Source organism: Equus asinus, chromosome 21 (genome assembly GCF_041296235.1).
Source record: "Equus asinus isolate D_3611 breed Donkey chromosome 21, EquAss-T2T_v2, whole genome shotgun sequence".
Taxonomy (NCBI): domain Eukaryota; kingdom Metazoa; phylum Chordata; class Mammalia; order Perissodactyla; family Equidae; genus Equus; species Equus asinus.
Window position 1 is genome coordinate 70729439 of NC_091810.1, and position 18025 is coordinate 70747463.

General features: G+C 40.0%; 2 protein-coding genes across 7 annotated transcripts in view; one reads left to right on the forward strand and one right to left on the reverse strand.

The window, feature by feature from the left end:
* NKIRAS1 (NFKB inhibitor interacting Ras like 1) overlaps positions 1–18025 on the forward strand; it is a 90537-nt gene that overhangs the window by 35438 nt on the left and 37074 nt on the right. Inside the window, exon 5 of one of the 5 annotated variants that reach the window (XM_070492871.1) lies at positions 13056–13590. The exons of 3 other annotated variants lie outside the window; for them this stretch is intronic. In XM_070492871.1, the coding sequence (XP_070348972.1) occupies positions 13056–13067 (12 nt within the window). In that variant the 3' untranslated portion in view covers positions 13068–13590. Of the gene's footprint in view, positions 1–13055; positions 13591–18025 lie in introns of those variants that run through there. One more of the 5 variants, XM_070492870.1, reaches the window with a different exon arrangement.
* The window catches only part of UBE2E1 (ubiquitin conjugating enzyme E2 E1), a 73890-nt gene that overhangs the window by 13467 nt on the left and 42398 nt on the right, over positions 1–18025 (reverse strand). The gene's annotated exons all lie outside the window — the stretch shown is intronic.

An 18025-nucleotide genomic window follows, 5' to 3' on the forward strand; every position in this document is an offset into this window, starting at 1 on the left:
TGGCAACAGGCAAGAAGTGCGGGTAAATTAACTCCCTGTGGTGAGTGTACAACAATCTACAGATTCTTGACACTCCTCTAAGAGGTAGAGTCTAATTCTCTTCCCTCTGAATATGGGCTGGTCATAATGACATCTAAGTGATGCAGTGTGATTTCCCAAGCTAGGTCCTTTTTATTTTTTTAAGGTGAGATGGTTTTCCCCTGGCTCAAGTGCAGCTGTCTCTTGTCTCTCTCTAAGCACCTTGGAAACCCTAAACCCCACATAAGAAATCTGACTACCCTGCAGCCCACACACTGGAGAGACCACATGGAGAGACCATATAGGGAGTGAGGGATGCCTGAGAAGCCTCAGGTGTTCCAGCCCTCAGCCACCTGAGTCTTCTCAGTGCAGGTGCCAGACCTGTGAGGGGCTGTTCCAATGACTCCAGCCCCAGCCCCTGTAACTGCATCAGATCCCAGCCCCCGTCAGCCCCCAGACATAAAAGAGGTTATAATAAATGGTGGTGGTGGTTCTATACCACCTAATTTAGGGGGTTCTGTAAGGCAGCATAAATAACGAGCACTCTCTAAGAGCAGCCCTCAACCAATAGCTGACTGTTGGCTGGGACAATTCTGAGGCAAGTGTTTTACCCAATTCCTCAGGCAACTTTCACTGTGGGGCCCAGCTAGTAAGGCATCCTTTATTGACAGTCCTTCCTCCTTCCCTGTCTTACTTCCCTTCTCTGCCTTTGTTCCTAAAGACCTACACTAAGGAAATTACTTGTATTCGAATTCTCATCTCAAGAGTCTCCTTCTGGGGGAACCAAAGCTGAGACAACACTGAAGTTAAATACACACATACAGGAAAAGATGAACAGATGTGACTGTATGAAAATTTAAAATCCTTAAGAGAAAGACATCATGAACATTTAATAAAAGGGTAGGGCAGGGGCTGGCTCCGTGGCCGAGTGGTTAAGTTTGTGTGCTCTGCTGCGGCAGCCCAGGGTTCAGATCCTGGGCACAGACATAGCACAACTTGTCAGGCCACGTTGAAGCGGTGTCCCACATCCCACAACTAGAAGGACCTGCAACTAAGATATACAACTATGTATGCGGGGGTTTGAGGAGATAAAGCAGACCAAAAAAAAAAGGGTAGGGCAAAGGTATCTGCAAGTACATGATTAAGGGTTAATATCTTGACCATGAAAAAACTTTAAATATACTAAAAACAATGGATAAAGTATGCAGGCATTTTCTCAAAAGAAACCCATATGGCCAATAAACAAATTCTCAGTCTTACTCAGAGAAATGCAAATTAAACACTGAGGCACATTTTACCTACCAGACTGGCAAAAATTTAAAAGACTGAAAATCTTATGTGTCAATTGTATGAGGAAAGAGGCACTCTCTTCCACTGCTAGTGGGAACGTAAATTAGCAGTCCTTCTAGAATGCAATTAGGTATAAGATACTCAAATATAAATCCAGTATACCCTGTGACACACAAATTCTGCTTCTCAGAACTTAGCCTAAGGAAATAATTGGACACATGCACATGGCTATAGTATAAGGATATTTATAAGGACCTTATGATGAAAAAAATTTTGGAATGAGCTAAATTATCAGTAGGAGATAGGTTAAATAAATTGTGGTACAACCATACAACAGCTCTTAGATGACGTATGCGTACTGAACAGGGTTTTATTAATGTACCGTTAACTGAAAAAAGCTGTTTCCATAACAGTATGCAAAACCACCTCATTTTTATAAGACATACCATATAAGCAAACTGTTCACAGTGGTTATACATGCAGGATGGGATGCAGGGGATTTATTTTCTCCTTTTAACAGATCTACATTACTGGGATTTTAAAAAATAATAATGTTTAACTTTTGTAATAATGTATTTTCATTCTGGAGATTAAAACAAAGGGTAGAACCAATGGAATCTAATCTACCTAGTGATAGAGAAAGTAAACTAATAGAGAAAGTAACAGAAACTGTGGTTACCTTGGGGTAAGCAGGGCTTCTGACTAGAAAGCCAGCGATTTAAGGACTCAGGGGGATGGGGAGTAATCAGTCTGGGCTATTTAAGCCAAGTTTTCATAGACTGTGATTTAGAACAGAGTAGCGAAGGATCGGAGGGGAGACTACAAGTTCATTCTTGCCTGTCAGAACCCAAGTACATTTTCAATAGTGACCCACTGATTTACTGCATCTTTGGGTGAAAATCTACCACCACCACTCATAGGAAATGAGTATGACTGCTCCCATTCCCAACTTATGGCCCTGTGAAAGCCTTGAGTGACTAGGGGGGTTAAGGTGTTTTGTGGTCACATTAAAGGACAGATTTGGCCCTAGGATAAAAGCTTCCGCTGACATTTAATTAGGAAATTTGGAAATACCTAGACTGAATGGACACTATTGCCCTGTCTTGCCCCCTCCTCCTTCCTCTCTTCAAGTGCTCTTTCCTAACCTCTTCTTTTTTAAAAAAGAATTATTTTATTGAGGGCATATTGGTTTATAACACTGTAATTTCAGGTGTACATTATTATATATCAGGTTCTGTATAGACTGCATCATGCTCACTACCGAGTCTAGTTTTTCTCTCTCACCATATAAATGTGCTCCTTTACCCCTTTTGCCCACCCCCACCCACCCCCCCTTTTCCTCTGGTAACCACTAATCTATTCTCTTTATCCATGTGTTTATCTTCCACATAGGAGTGAAAATCATACAGTGTTGTCTTTCTCTGTCTGGCTTATTTCGCTTAACATAATATCCTCATGGTCCATCCATGTTGTTGCAAATGGGATGGTTTTGTCTTTTTTATGGCTGAGTAATATTCCATTGTATATATACCACATCATCTTTACCCAATCATCAGTCAGTGAGCACTTGGGTTGCTTCCATGCCTTGGCTATTATGAATAATGCTGCAATGGACAAAGGGGTGCATAGATCTCTTTGAATTGTTGATTTAAAGTTCTTTGGGTAAATACCCAGAGTGGGAAAACTAGATCGTATGGTATTTCTATTTTTAATTTTTTGAGAAATCTCCATACTGTTTTCCATGATGGCTGCTCCAGTTTGCATTCCCACTAGCAGTGTATGAGGGTTCCCTTTTCTTCTCCACATCCTCTCCAACATTTGCTATTCTCTGTCTTGGTAATTATAGCCATTCTAACAGGTGTAAGGTGATATCTCACTGTAGTTTTGATTTGCGTTTCCCTAATAATTAGTGATGGTGAACATCTTTTCTTGTGCCTGTTGGCCATCTGTATATCTTCTTTGGAAAAATGTCTGCCCTCTTCCCATTTTTTGATTGGGTTGTTTTTTTCTTGTTGAGTTGTATGAGTTCTTATATATTTTGTAAATTAACCCTTTGTCGGATACGTGATTTGCAAATATTTTCTCCCAGTTGGTGGGCTGTCTCTTCGTTTTGTTCATGGTTTCCTTTGCCTTGCAGAAGCTTTTTAGTCTGATGAAGTCCCATTTGTTTCTTTTTTCTTTTGTTTCCCTTGCCTGAGTAGATATGGTATTTGAAAAGATGCTGCTAATAAAGACCAGTGTCAAAGAGTGTACTGCCTATATTCTAAGAGTTTTATGGTTTCAGTCTTACATTCAAGTCTTTAATCTGTTTTGAGTTGATTTTTGTGTGTGGTGTAAGATAATGGTCTACTTTCATTCTTTTGCATGTGTCCAGTTTTCCCACCATTTCTTGAAGAGACATTCCTTTCTCCATTGTATATTCTTGGCTCCTTTGTCAAAGATTAGCTGTCCATAAATGTGTGGTTTTATTTGTGGGCTTTCAATTCTGTTTCATTGATCTCTGTGTCTGTTTTTGTGCGAGTACCATACTGTGGTGATCACTATAGCTTTGTAGTATATTTTGAAGTCAGGGATTGTGATACCTCCAGCTTTGTTCTTTTTTCCTCAGGACTGCTTTGGGTATTCAGTGTCTTTTGTTGTTCCACATAAATTTTAGAATTCTTTGTTCTATTTTCGTGAAGAATGTCATTGGGATTCTGAATGGGATTGCGTTGAATCTGTAGATGGCTTTAGGTAATATGGACATTTTAACTGTTTATTCTTCCAATCCATGTGCATGGAATATCTTTCCATTTCTTTATGTCTTCTTCAATTTCTATCAATAATAATGTCTTATAGTTTTCAGTATATAGGTCTTTCACCTCCTTGATTAAGTTTATTCCAAGATATTTTATTCTTTTTGTTGCAACTGTAAATGGGATTGTATTCTTAAGTTCTCTTTCTGCTACTTCATTATTAGTACATAGAAATGCAACTGATTTTTTCTAAGTTGATTTTTGTACCCTGCAACTTTGCTGGATTGTTTCGAATTGTGGATTCTAGTTGTGGATTATTTCTAATCATTTTCTAGTGGATTCTTTAGGATATTCTATATATAGAATCATGTTGTCCACAAACAGCAAGAGTTTTACTTCTTCCTTTCCAATTTGGATACCTTTTATTTCCTTTTCTTGCCTAATTGCTCTGGCCAAAACCTCCCAGTACTATGTTGAATACACATGGAGAGAGTGGGCACCCTTGTCTTGTTCCTGTTCTCAGAAGGATGGCTTTCAGTTTTTCACCATTAAGTAGAATGTTGGCTGTGGGTCTGTCATATATCACCTTTATCATGTTGAGGTACTTTCGTTCTATACCCATTTTATTGAGAGTATTTATCATAAATGAACGCTGGATCTTGTCAAATGCTTTCTCTGCATCTATTGCAATGTTCGTGTGATTTTTACTCCTCATTTTGTTAATGTGGTCTATCACATTGATTGATTTGGGGATGTCAAACCATCCCTGCATCTCTGGTATAAATCCCACTTGATCATGGTGTATGCTCCTTTCCATGTATTGCTGTATTTGATCTGCCAATATTTTGTTGAGGAGTTTTGTGTTGATGTTCCTCAGCAATACTGGCCTGTAAATTTTCTTTGTTGACCTTGTCTAATTTTGGTATCAGGGTAATGTTGGCCTCACAGAATGAGTTAGGAAACCTTCCATCTTCAATTTTTTGGAATAGTTTGAGAAGGGTAAGTATTAAATCTTCTTTGAATGTTTGGTAGAATTCTCCAGAGAAGCCATCTGGCCCTGGACTTTTGTTTTTTTGATTACTGTTTTCAATCTCTTTACTTGAGAGCGGTCTACTCAAATTCTCTATTTCTTCTTGATTCAGTTTTGGGAGGGTGTATGAGTCTAAGAATTTATCCATTTCTTCTAGGTTATCCAATTTGTTGGCATATAGCTTTTCATAATATTCTCTTATAATCCTTTGTATTTCTGTGGTATCCACTGTAATTTCTTGTCTATTCTTTCTTTTTTCCTTAAAGATTGGCACCTGAGCTAACAACTGTTGCCAATCTTCTTCCTTTTTTCCTGCTTTTTCTTCCCAAAGCCCCCCAGTACACAGTTGCATATTTTAGTTGTGGGTCCTTTTAGTTGTGGCATGTGGGATGCTACCTCTCAGCATGGCCTGATAAGTGGTGCCATGTCTGTGCCCAGGATCCAAACCAGTGAAACCCTGGGCCGCTGAAGCGGAGTATGTGAACTTAACCACTTGGCCACGGGGCCAGCCCCTCTCCTCTTTTAATTTTATTTGAGCTTTCTCTTTTTTTTCTTAGTGAGAGGCTAAAGGTTTGTCAATTTTGTTTATCTTCTCTAAGAACCAGCTCTTAGTTTCATTGATCCTATTTTTTTTTTTTTTTAGTCTCTATTTCATTTATTTCTGCTCTAATTTTTATTATTTCCCTCCTTCTGCTGACTTTGGGCTTTGTTTGTTCTTCTTTTTCTAGTTCTGTTAAATGTAATTTAAGATTACTTATTTGAGAGTTTTCTTATTTGTTGAAGTAGGCCTGTATTGCTATAAATTTCTGTCTTAGCACCACTTTTCCTGCACCCCATAAGAGTTGGTATGTTGTATTTTCATTTTCATTTGTCTCCAGGTATTTTCTGATTTCTCCTTTGATTTCTTCATTGATCCAATGGTCATTCAGCAGCATGTTGTTTAGTCTCCACGTATTTGTGACTTTCCAAATTTGTGCCTTTTTCTTTAGTTGATTTCTAGTTTCATAGCATTGTGGTCAGAAAGGATGCTTGATATGATTTCAGCCTTCTTACATTTATTGAGGCTTGCCTTGTTTCCCAACATATGCTCTATCTTTGAGAATGTTCCATGTGCACTCTGCTGTTTTGGGATGCAATGCTCTGTATATATCTATGTGGTCCATCTGGTCTAGTATTTCATTTAAAGCCAGTGTTGCCTTGTTCACTTTCTGTCCATTGATGGAAGTGAGGTGTTGAGGTCCCTATTATTATCACATTGCTGTCAGTTTCTCCCTTTAGGTCTGTTAACAGTTGCTTTATATACTTTGGTGCTCCTGTGTTAGGTGCATATATATTCATACGTGTTATGTCCTCTTGGTGAAATGTCCCTTTTATCATTATATACTGCCCCTATTTGTCTCTCACTGTCTTTTTTATCTTGAAGTCTGCTCTGATATAAGTATGGCAACACCTGCTTTCTTTTGCTTGCTATTTGCTTGGATATTGTCATCTATCCCTTCACTCTGAGCCTATATTTGTCTTTAGGGCTGAGATCTGTTTCCTGGAGGCAGCATATTGTTGAGTGTTGTTTTTTAATCCATCCAGCCACTCTGTCTCTTTTGATTGGAGAATTCAGTCCATTTACATTTAGAGTGACTATTGATATATGAGGGCTTAATACTGCCATTTTCTATTTCTGACTGTCATTTCAGTTTGGTGGTTTTCTCAGTTTTCTCTTTATTAATGATTTGTGGCTCTGCTCTGATTCCCCCTCCCCACCCCCCCGCCCAGGAAGATTAGCCCTGCTGCTGCCAATCCTCCTCTTTTTGCTGAGGAAGACTGGCCCTGAGCTAACATCAGTGCCCATCTTCCTCTACTTTATATGTGGGACTCCTGCCACAGCATGGCTTGTCACGTGGTGCCATGTCTGCACCTGGGATCCGAACCAGGGAACCCCGGGCCACCGAAGTAGAACATGTGCACTTAACCGCTGTACCACTGGGCAGGCCCCTCTGCTCTGATTTTTTGTTTAGTTGTTACCATGGGGTTTGTACAAAAGATCTCCAGGAGATACTCCATAGAGGAGATGTGGAGTCTCTGAGAGACAGACTGAATACATGGAGAGACTGCAAACCCTCCAACAGTATAAATCAAGGAGGCTCAAGTTCACTCCAACAAGAAGATGCAAATACTTTTCAAAACAAGGCAGGGGGATCTGACAGCCTACTCAGCAGACATATGTACCAAATACCAACTGTTAAGATGATCTGTTCAATTTATCTAAGTAGTCAAAACATGAAAGACCTGATGTAGGTGAATTTAATTGTATGTAAATTACACCTCAACAAAGCAGATAAAAATTTATCCAAGTATAAGCAAAATAAAGTTTGAATTCAATTCTCCAGAATTTATTAGGTATCAGTTTGTTCTGACCCAATATATGTACATTTAAAATATTCCAAGAACCAACATAAATCAAAAACAGAAAAATACCCTAAACGTTTGCAGGGAAACATAGTTTCAGAGTTTTTTCATAAACTTTGACTTTTCTGATCTTTACCCAAATCCTTCATATCAGGAAACCTAAATTATCCCCATTTTGAAGATGGGGAAACAGATTCAGGAGGTTAAATGATATGTTTGTACAAAGTCCTAAAGCTAAGAAGTCACAGTTCTGGCCAATGCAATCCAGGCTTTCCTACAGTGATATTCTTTCCACTACATCCATGGAGCTTCCAATAAAATTATCTGCCTTTGGACTCACCACCAACTTTATTTAATCACATTTACTAGTCTGCCTTTCCTACCTTATTATTTCATTTCTCTTTCACATTTGGACGGAAGCTGGAATTAAACCGGAACAAGAAGATCTTGTGATTTGCTAAGAGGTATTATTAAAATTTCTTAGAACAAAATTTGATCCACTTTATTTATAGAAATGAATTAACAGAAAATAAACACATACCACACAGAGTACTTAGTGTGGAGAAGGGATTTCAAGAATAACGTGACAACTCCAAAAATGATGAGAATCCCCAGCTTAATGAAAACCAAAGATGGTTTTGGGAAGCTAGTATCAGTTCAACTGAATACATGTCCAAATGTTATGCTCCTAAATTGCAAAGAGAACAAGAAAAACAACAAAAAAAGAATTTTTTCTAGGGGGTAAAAGGCTAAAAAGCAAGTATAGAACATGGTACCTATTTCCCCAGCTCAGAAGTTAGTTTGGTCCCAGACATAGTCCAGGAATTCAGATCCACTCCACTCCATTCCATTCTAGTTCACAGTGGCACTGGGAGGTCCAGCAATCACTGGAATGACCTGCACTGAAATGGAGGTCAACCCCTGCCTGAGGATAGAATATCACCCACTGCTCAATGCTCTGTGAAGCTGAGGCCTCTGCAACCTCTTTGTTCCCTCCCTCTCCATTGCAGCATCTCCAATTCAGAACCACCAGGAAATCACAGGGTCAGGAGGTGAGGAGAGCTATTTACTGCACTTGGAGAGTCATTGGTTTCTTTCTTAGCCCCAGCTGGCTAGGAGAGAAAGGAGAAGGCTGTTTATATTTGCAAAAGGCTGAGAGACTGAATGACTGAGGCTATGCCCTGTATGTCAAATACAGGGCTGGGTTTGGAGGGGAGGGACTGGCTTCTTTCTCACTGCTACATCTCATCACCAAATCTCTGTCCTGCTGTCTACACAAACCCTTCTTGCTAAGCAGTAGAGACAACAGCTTTAAGAAAGCTAGGTGTTGCAGCAGCTGCTAAAGAGGCCCAAGTTGGAGCACTGACATGTGACACTTCACAGCCGCCCAAGTGTAACAAGTCTACTACTGGGACTAGTAAGCAGACACACAGGACCTTCACAAGTGGCATTGGCCAGCTACCATTCTGGCTTGCAAATTAATACATGCAGTGCATATGCTACCTCATGTTATTATCAGGTGCTTCCTAAAATGATTCTAATAGTCATTTAATATTTAATACCAAAGGGAGTGTAAAGCATTATCCCCAAACAATAAAGGGTCCTGACTACCAAAAATGTCAGCTAGAGAGGCCGGCCCGGTGGCGCAGTGGTTAAGTTCGCACGTTCCACTTCAGCGGCCCTGGGTCGACAGGTTAGGATCCTGGGTGTGGACGTGGCACTGCTTGGCAAGCCATGCTGTGGTTGGTGTCCCACATATAAAGCAGAGGAAGATGGGCACAGATGTTAGCTCAGGGCCTGTCTTCCTCAGCAAAAAGAACAGGACTGGCAGCAGATATTAGCTCAGGGCTAATCTTCCTCAAAAAAATAAAAAAGGTCAGCTAGTAATTTCCAATTTTAAATGAAACACACTCTCAGAGAACTAATTGCTAAGGTATATCCCTATTCAGGATAAGTTTTATGGAAAATGCAAAAGGCAAAAGTTCTGATGAAGAGCAAAGGTGGCAGTTGCTCCAAGCCTAAGGTGAGGAGTTTGGCTTAGAGGTACAGAATGTGGCTTAGAGCCCACATACATGACTGGAAAATACGGTTAAAGAATAGAAGGATGGGAAAAATGAAGTTGCAAAATTTTAATCTCTTATTTTTTTCTTCTTAAAAGATGGAGTGCAGGTAAACCACATAATCCCTCTAAAAAACTCAGAAATGTGTGGAATAGGAATTAGGTACCTGTGAAAGTTGAAAATAAGGTAGGGAAGGTTCTAAAATGAGGATTGGTTAAAAGTGTTTGTATAAGCAGCCGTCAAATTCTAAGCCCCTCTGTGACAGGCAGAATTCTAAGACAGGCAGCACGATCTCCTCCCCCTAATATGACACCCTGTGTGAGCTCCACGTGCATGTGGGCAAAAGCTGCGACTGGCTTCTCACCAAGAGGATAAGGCAAAGCTGATGGGATACCACCCCCTGGATCAAGTTATGTTTTCTATAAAATGTTATATAAGACTCGCTCTTGGCTGACTAGAGGAAGAGACTCTCCTGCTGGCTCTGAAGGAGCAAGCTACCATCGTGTAAGCTGCCTGTGGATAGGGCTAAAGAACTGCAGGTGGCCTCTAGGAGCTGCTGACTTCAATCTGATAGCTGCAATGAAGTGAACTGTGTCACAACTACGTGAGCTTGGAAGAGAATCCTGAGCGACAGATGAACACAGAGGCCAGCTGATTCCCTGACTGCACCATTGACAGACTCTGAACAGAGGACCCAGCTAAGCTGTGCCCCAACTCCTGACCCACGTTATCTGTAGATACTAAATGTGTGTATTGTTTTGAGCTGCTGAAGTTGTGGTAATTTGTTACACAGCAATAGAAATCACGCCAGACTGAGGTTTATTTTCTGGAGAGGTTAAAACTGAGGGTCTCTGAACCAGAAGACATTAATATGGATGAGGGCAGAGGTGCTGTACTGAAAATGAGCTTATGCATACCAGACAATAAGATCCCCAGTTTTCTTCCTCAGCTCCCAGAACACAGCCTGGCCTTCACCCTCCAGGCAGTCTCCTTTGGGGGAACATGAACAGCCCGCCCAGAGGAAAGACCTCAACATACTGACATTAAAGGCTCCCTAAGTAAGTAACAGATAACCAAGAAACAGTTCCTCTCTAACATGGCAAACAAAGATCAAAAGAAACTAGACGATGGCTACTTAGACAAAATAGAAATTACAAAGAAAATTTCAAAATAAACATCAAGTTTAGCTAGATAGCAGATACGATCGACAGACACAAGAATGTGGCTAAAACAAAACAACATTCAGAAAAAAAGGAGGTGGGATGGTGGGGATAATGGTTGAAGGTGGTCAAAAAGTACAAACTTCCAGTTATCAGATAAATAATTCTGGGATGTAATGTAAAGCATGCTGACCATAGTTAATAATACTGTATTGTATATTTCATAGTTGCCAAGAGTACAGATCTTAAAAGTTCTCATCACAAGAAAAAAAAACTACGTGAGGTGATGGACGTTAACTAAACTTATTGTGGTGATCATTACGCAACATATACATATATCAAATCATTATGTTGTATACCCTAAACAAATACAATGTCATATGTCAACTGTATCTCAAAATGGGAGGGAAAAAGAAAAAAAAGGAGGTTTTATAAATTAAAAATGAAAGCAAACCAAAAAAATTTCAAAAATTCAATGAAGAGTAAAAAAATCTCCCAAGAAAGTAGAAAGAAAGATAAAAAATAGGAGAGAAAATATACAAAAACTAAAGGATCATAAGAGGTCCCAAGATCTGAATAGTAGCAGTGATTCAGAAGGGGTAAACAGAGAGGTCAAAAAGCAATTTAAGAAAACTTCCCAGGATAGAAATTTCCAGATTGAAAGGGCACAGTACATTGGAGGAAAATACCAAGCTTCCAGGGAGGAAGAAAGGGCTAATGTACACGGAATCAATCAGCTTGGCTTTGGACTTCGACAGCAACACTGGGAGTGAGTTGGCACTGAAGCAATGTCTTCAAAATGATGCCCAACACAAACTCCATACCCAAACCATCAATTAAGAGTGAGGGGAGAATAGATATCTTTTCAGACATTTGAAGTTTCTAAAAATTTATCTTCCAAGAATTCTTTTTCAGGAAGTTACTGGAGGGTGCATTCTACAAAACAGGGGCATAAATCAAGAAAAAAAAAGAGAAAGGAAACCAGACTCAATGGCAAGTAGAGAGAATCCCCAAAAAGACAGTGTAAAGAGAGCCTCGTATGACAGCTGTGTATAGACTTAGTGGTACTCTATCCAGCCTGTCACAGGTCAGAAGGTTCCAGGAGAGATTTCTTCAAAAAATATGAAATTCATTTAATACCCAATGCATTTGGATGTCTTTTGACATTGTGAAAGCATCTGAGGCTACATTAGTGATAAGTACAGAAAACTATGAGGTGGAAAGGGAGGGACGCAGCAAGGAGAGAGGAAGAAGAGAAAAGGAGAGAGAAAAATTAACTCCGGAGGCAGAAAAAAAAGCTATGCAGGAAAAGAAAAGAAATTAGAGTTTGCTACTGTGGTACACAGTACCATGATACTATGTACAGCTGTGAGTAATGTTCACATAATACAAACAGTGATATAACAGTAATATAAACAAAAATAGTATGGGGGAGGGGACCTGGGGAGGAAATAACTAAATCTTAATCATTCATTGTTGTGAATCAAGTAACTTTGCCAAAAACTGAAACAGCAAGTAACACGGATGTGCTACCTGGAAACAGGGAGGTCAATAGCAAAATAATCAGCTCAAAGAGATGCAAGTAGTTGCCCCTAGAGAGCAAAATGTGGGGAAGGCTGCTGGGAACAAGTTGTTTCTTTGTAACAAATCTTAAAGAAATATTGATTCTTTAAATTATGTCAGTGTATAATTTTAATAAAAATAAAAAAGATGGTTGGGGCCAGCCCAGTGGTGCAGCGGTTAAGTGTGCACATTGGCGGCCCGGGGTTCACCAGTTCAGATCCTGGGTGCGGACATGGCACTGCTTGGTAAGCCACGCTGTGGTAGGTGTCCCACATATAAAGTAGAGGATGATGGGCACGGATGTGAGCTCAGGGCCAGTCTTCCTCAGCAAAAAGAGGAGGATTGGCAGCAGACGTTAGCTCAGGGCTAATCGTCCTCAAAAAATAAAAAAAAAAAAAAAAAGATGGAAAGGAAAAACAGAGATAACATCTTAAAACCATGTGATGCAACTCCTTTTACCAATTCAAGTTCCTCAAGTACAACAGTGTGTTAGCAATCTTTCCAAAGGGTCATCCACTTGGTTTCCAGAAATTAAGCATAAAATACTGGCCTAAAATTATGGATTCACTACACATAGTCTACTGCACATTGTACTACATATAATACAATGCAAAGTAAAATGTTAACCAAAAAAACAGGAACAGACGTGGTACAGAAATTTATTCTAAGGAGAACTGGGAATCTTTCATAGTGTAATAGTATCTAAATTATGCTCTGAGAGCCAAATAGGCTTTTTTCGGGGGAGGGGGTGACCAAAATTGCAAAGAACTTTGGTACACAGATTGGTCTCTTGCAGGAATGTAGTTGAAAATGGACTGGAAAGACAAAATGAGAACACATCACAGAAGACCTTAAATGCCTACCAAGCAATTCAGATTTTAATAGCTTTGCACTGCCTACAGGAGTGAAGTGAAAAAAATCACTGTTTTAAGAAGTGGAAAACCCAAACACTGAAAGCATCAACCTATTCAGAAATAGGAAGCTACACATTCAACCTTCAATGAATGAAACAGAGAGCCCAATTAAGAGGCTCCGGATCTAACCAACTGGATTAGAGCAGAGACAGAGTGAGGACACAGTTGTCTCCAGGGAAGTCATAAGTACTTCATGGTAACGATCCTAAGGAGTTATCAATAAACCACAGATCCTCTGAATACACGGACACATACACAAATAAGACATCTACTCAGTCGTCAATGAGCAGAAAAGAACCCCAACAGTCTCCTCCTGGCCTGCCCGGTTTCCCAGCAGTACTGTTAACCAGGCTTCCCAAGCACTACCCTGGAGCACTTAGTTATGTTATTATTTGCTAAATAAACAAAGTGTGAGTTTATGTATATAATCTTGTATGTTTAATATATTAACATGTCAAAAAACTATCAAACCATGTATCCTGATTTTAGTTCAGAAAATATTTATCATTAACTGTATGCTTAATTGATTTGTTTGCTGTTATATGCAATAGTTTAAAAATACAGTGTACATGCTATTCTAGGTAGTGTCTAGATTGATGTCAAGAAGTTAAAAAATATCAGGTTTAATATTCTTTTAAAAACTATTTAAATGGCATAATGGCTTTACAGCAAACAGAGGTGTAAGTATATTGGAAGGAAACACATTTAAGCAAAGTGAATACTTTTAATCAGTTTATCTGGCAGCTTGGTTGGGTTGTGCTTCTTTTAGGAACCAGGACTCACAAGTTTAAAGACTCAAGAACGGGCACACTGAAGACCACATGAGCGTGGGGTAAAAAGAATACTAACACACTCCTGGGATAACCACTAAAATCCAGTGCACTCTCACCACTAATTACACCTCTCCCAGAATGTTAACCAAAGGCACTGTCAATATTTAGCCATTTTAGTGTTTTGTTAATGTGTGCTTACATTACAATGAGTACCACACAAAGCCATGAGGAGGCAGACCAACTAAGATACTGCTAAAAAGATAAAATCAGAGCAGTCAAGATTTGTTTACCAAAACAACACAGTTAGTGGGGGCAGTCACTAGCGCTGGCGGAGCTGCAGCTGCAGCACGGGTCCCAGGCCCACCCCACGGCGACCGGAGCGGGCACAACGCGCACAGCACCTGGCCAAGGGGAGTGCACTGACGCACGGAGCACACGGCTGCGCAAGCAGGACAGAGCCTGAGTGCCAGCCTGGCAGAGCCGAACGCCCTTCTCCCTCAGCGACAGTGATGTCAGTCAGAGCCATCCTCGCTTCAAGAGACCCTTACACTCTGCTTTGTGCAAACAACACCCAGGACGTGGTTTTGGACAAGAATGGCCTCCTCAAAAGGAAGTCAAGGAAAATTTCAGTGGCTCTGGCAGTTGGGGCTGCTAGGCATGGAACAATGAGAGTATCAAAAAATCCTAATGTGTTTTATGATAATACAATAAACCAATTTAAAAATACCTATTTAGACCTTAATATTTGTTCAATATTATGCTAGGTACAAAATTCTTACAAGATTCACAAAAATGGTAAAAGCTAGTGCCTACCCTCATAAAACTTTCACCTAAGAGAGGGGCCAACAACAAATGATTAAAATACAAGGTAAATTGTTAGAAGATGGGGAAAGGGAAAGTGGAGTGGATGTGAGCTCAAGTGAGGGTGGCTTAGAAATGGGCCCAATATAGAAATTTCCTATGGGCAATCCTCTCTCCCTTTCCCTCTCACACACAGACATGCTAACACAGCAGCTTTCAACCCCAAGAAGAGTTCCCTTTCTCTCACTTGTGAAGTGGGGAAAAGGAAGACAAGTATTTAGAAGTTTCCCAAAATGAACACCTCAGTGATGTACGTCAGTGGTCCTTACATAAAGTCTAAGGCAAAGTTTTCACCAAATGGTAAAGAAGAAGGGAAAAAGGATAAAGTATTATGTTTTTCATATTTTAATTTACTCAATATAAAGGTCTGTTCTTCATTCTGATATCAAGTTCTTCCTATTTTGTAATTAAAAAATTATCCTCCCTTCTGTTAAATGCTGATGACAGTTGATGGTGATTTTGTTTTCAATGTCCTTGCAAGTCACGATTAGCAGCCCCGTTTCAGCCCTCTGTGTGTTGAAATTCCAAAGTGACCACTGTAGTGACAAGCGCTTCTCTAGCCCTGCTGCTGTCTGCCGTAGCAGTTTCCACAGAGCAAAGGACTGGTCCTGAGCCTGGGGCTCAACTGGCCCAGCATCTCTCAACTGTCCTCAGGCTCCCAGCCTCCCTCTCCGGGCCCAGTGACACCTGTGTCACTCAGACACATTCCCGAGAGGAGCACACACTGGAAGCCATTTCCATGTCCACAGAAGGTTCAACTTGAGTTAAACCTGTAACAAAAATCTAAAGCTACATTTTGGTTTTCCAATAATCAAGTTAATCTTTTCATTTTAAAGGTAAAAATTAATACAATAAAATTCCACATAATTAATGAAGGTATTATACTGAAATCAAAAAATACAAAAATAACTTACATCATATCAATTACTAAGATATGTACTAATTTAATAAAATTTAAAATTAAAACATAAACTAGTAAGAATGGTGGAAGTGCTTCCTATAGAAGGTTGCATGTTTGTAGGCCCTAGTTAACCAAAAAAGGAAAAAGAGATGTTTTAGGGATCTAACTTGTTAAGCCCTAAGATTGCTTTATTTTACCACTACACAATGAACTCTATATTTTTGCATTAGAGATACAGACCTGAAATAACTGGTCGGTGAATCTGTAAGTTGAAAGATATTCCTTATTTTAATTTCAAAGCAATAATCTCACAAAATAATTACTCTAAAGTAATAAAAATTACACTTGAAAATCCTAACCTGCTCAGGGAACTATCTGCCTTCATAAATGTGAAGCCTCTATTATGCATTTAATTCTCCCATAAAATACCACCGAGAAGTTGGTCAAATGAATAATTAATCCATATATTCATTAAAAGCAGACATTTAAAGATATAACTCTCAGTTAATTCTCATTTAACCTTAGGACTTAAATTCAATCTTTCACAAAAGCAGTATCACGATCCTAGGTATTTCACAGCATTTCCTAGCTTTTGTAAAAACCACAAGGAGCTGCTTCCTCCCACAGCACATACACACAAGTTACCATTCCTTTACTATCTATTAATAAAATAGATCCTAACTTATTTGAAATTCCTACATATTAGACCTTTATTTGAGAAGATTAGTATCTTATTAGTGAGGACTTTTTCAGTTACAAGCACAGATACCTAGCTTAAATGAGCCTGAGCCAAAAGAATAATTTATTGGCCCTCATCATTGAAAAGGCCAAGGGAGGGCTTCAGGCAAGGATGGACCCAAATGGATACACAGTGTCACTATAAGCTCCTCACCTCAACACTCAGAGTTGACTTCATTTTGAGACAGGCTCTCCACACACGATGGCTTGGAAAAGACAGATGGATATTAGAAGCTTAAAACTCACATCCAACTAACCGCTGCTTCAGGAAAAGGGATAACCTTTTAAAACAGTCCTCCCCAGTACTTTTGCCACAGCTTCAGCCAGTTCATACCAGGCCAAATACCCTGCTCTGAAACAATCGCTGCTGCTCGGAGGATGCAGAACTCCAGTGGCTGGGCTTGAATCATGTACCACTCCTGGGGGGTAAGGGCAGACTCCTGATGGAATGGAAAGGATGATTATAAAACGAGTGTTGGTACCCTGAGGGGATGTTAGGTGAACAAATAACATATGAGCATCATAGATGGTCACAGGGTAGTGTTCCTCAAAAACCACCACCTGGGGGGCCAGCCCAGTGGCCGAGTGGTTAAGTTCACGTGCTCCACTGCAGTGGCCCAGGGTTTCGCCAGTTCGAATCCTGGGCACGGACATGGCACCGCTCACCAGGCCATGCTGAGGCGGAGTCCCACATGCCACAACTAGAAGGACCCACAACTAAGAATACACAACTATGTACCAGGGGGCTTTGGGGAGAAAAAGGAAAAATAAAATCTTAAAAAAACAAAACAAACCACCACCTGGGTTTTTGAGGAGCACTGGCAGACCATCAAATGCAAAAATTGTACAAAGCAGGGCAACAGGTTTACATGTAGTTATTCTCATCAGTTTACTCATTACCAAGGAACAAGTAATTAGCGGCAAGTGCCTCCCTTCCCCTGCCAAGTCTGCTATATGCATTTAATCTTAAAAATGAATCACGAACAGAAATGAGTAACAGACCTAAATTTAACAGTTAAAACTATAAAACTTCTAGAAGAAAGCATAGGAGAAAATCTTTATAATCCTGGGGTAGGCAAAGAATTCCTAGGACATGAAAAGCATGAACCATACAAGAAAAAACTGACAAATTGGACTTCAGGAAAATAAAAAAGTTTAGCTCTTAAAAAGACTACTGAAGGGGCTGGCCCCATGGCCAAGTGGTTAAGTTAGCGCACCCCACTTCGGCAGCCCAGGGTTTCACTGGTTCGGATCCTGGGCGTGGACATGGCACCACTCATCAGGCCACACTGAGGTGGCACCCCACATGCCACAATGAAAAGGACCTACAACTAGAATATACAACTATGTACTGGGGGACTTTGGGGAGAAAAAGAAGAAGAAGAAGGGAAAAAAAATGATTGGCAACAGATGTTAGCTCGGGGGCCAATCTTTAAAAGAAAAAAAAAAAAGACTTGAAAAACCCACAGCTAACGTCATATTCAATGCTAAGAGACTGGATGCTTTCCCCCTAAGATCAGGAACAAGACAAACATGTCCACTGTCACTACTTCTACTCAATGTTGTACTGCAAGTTCTA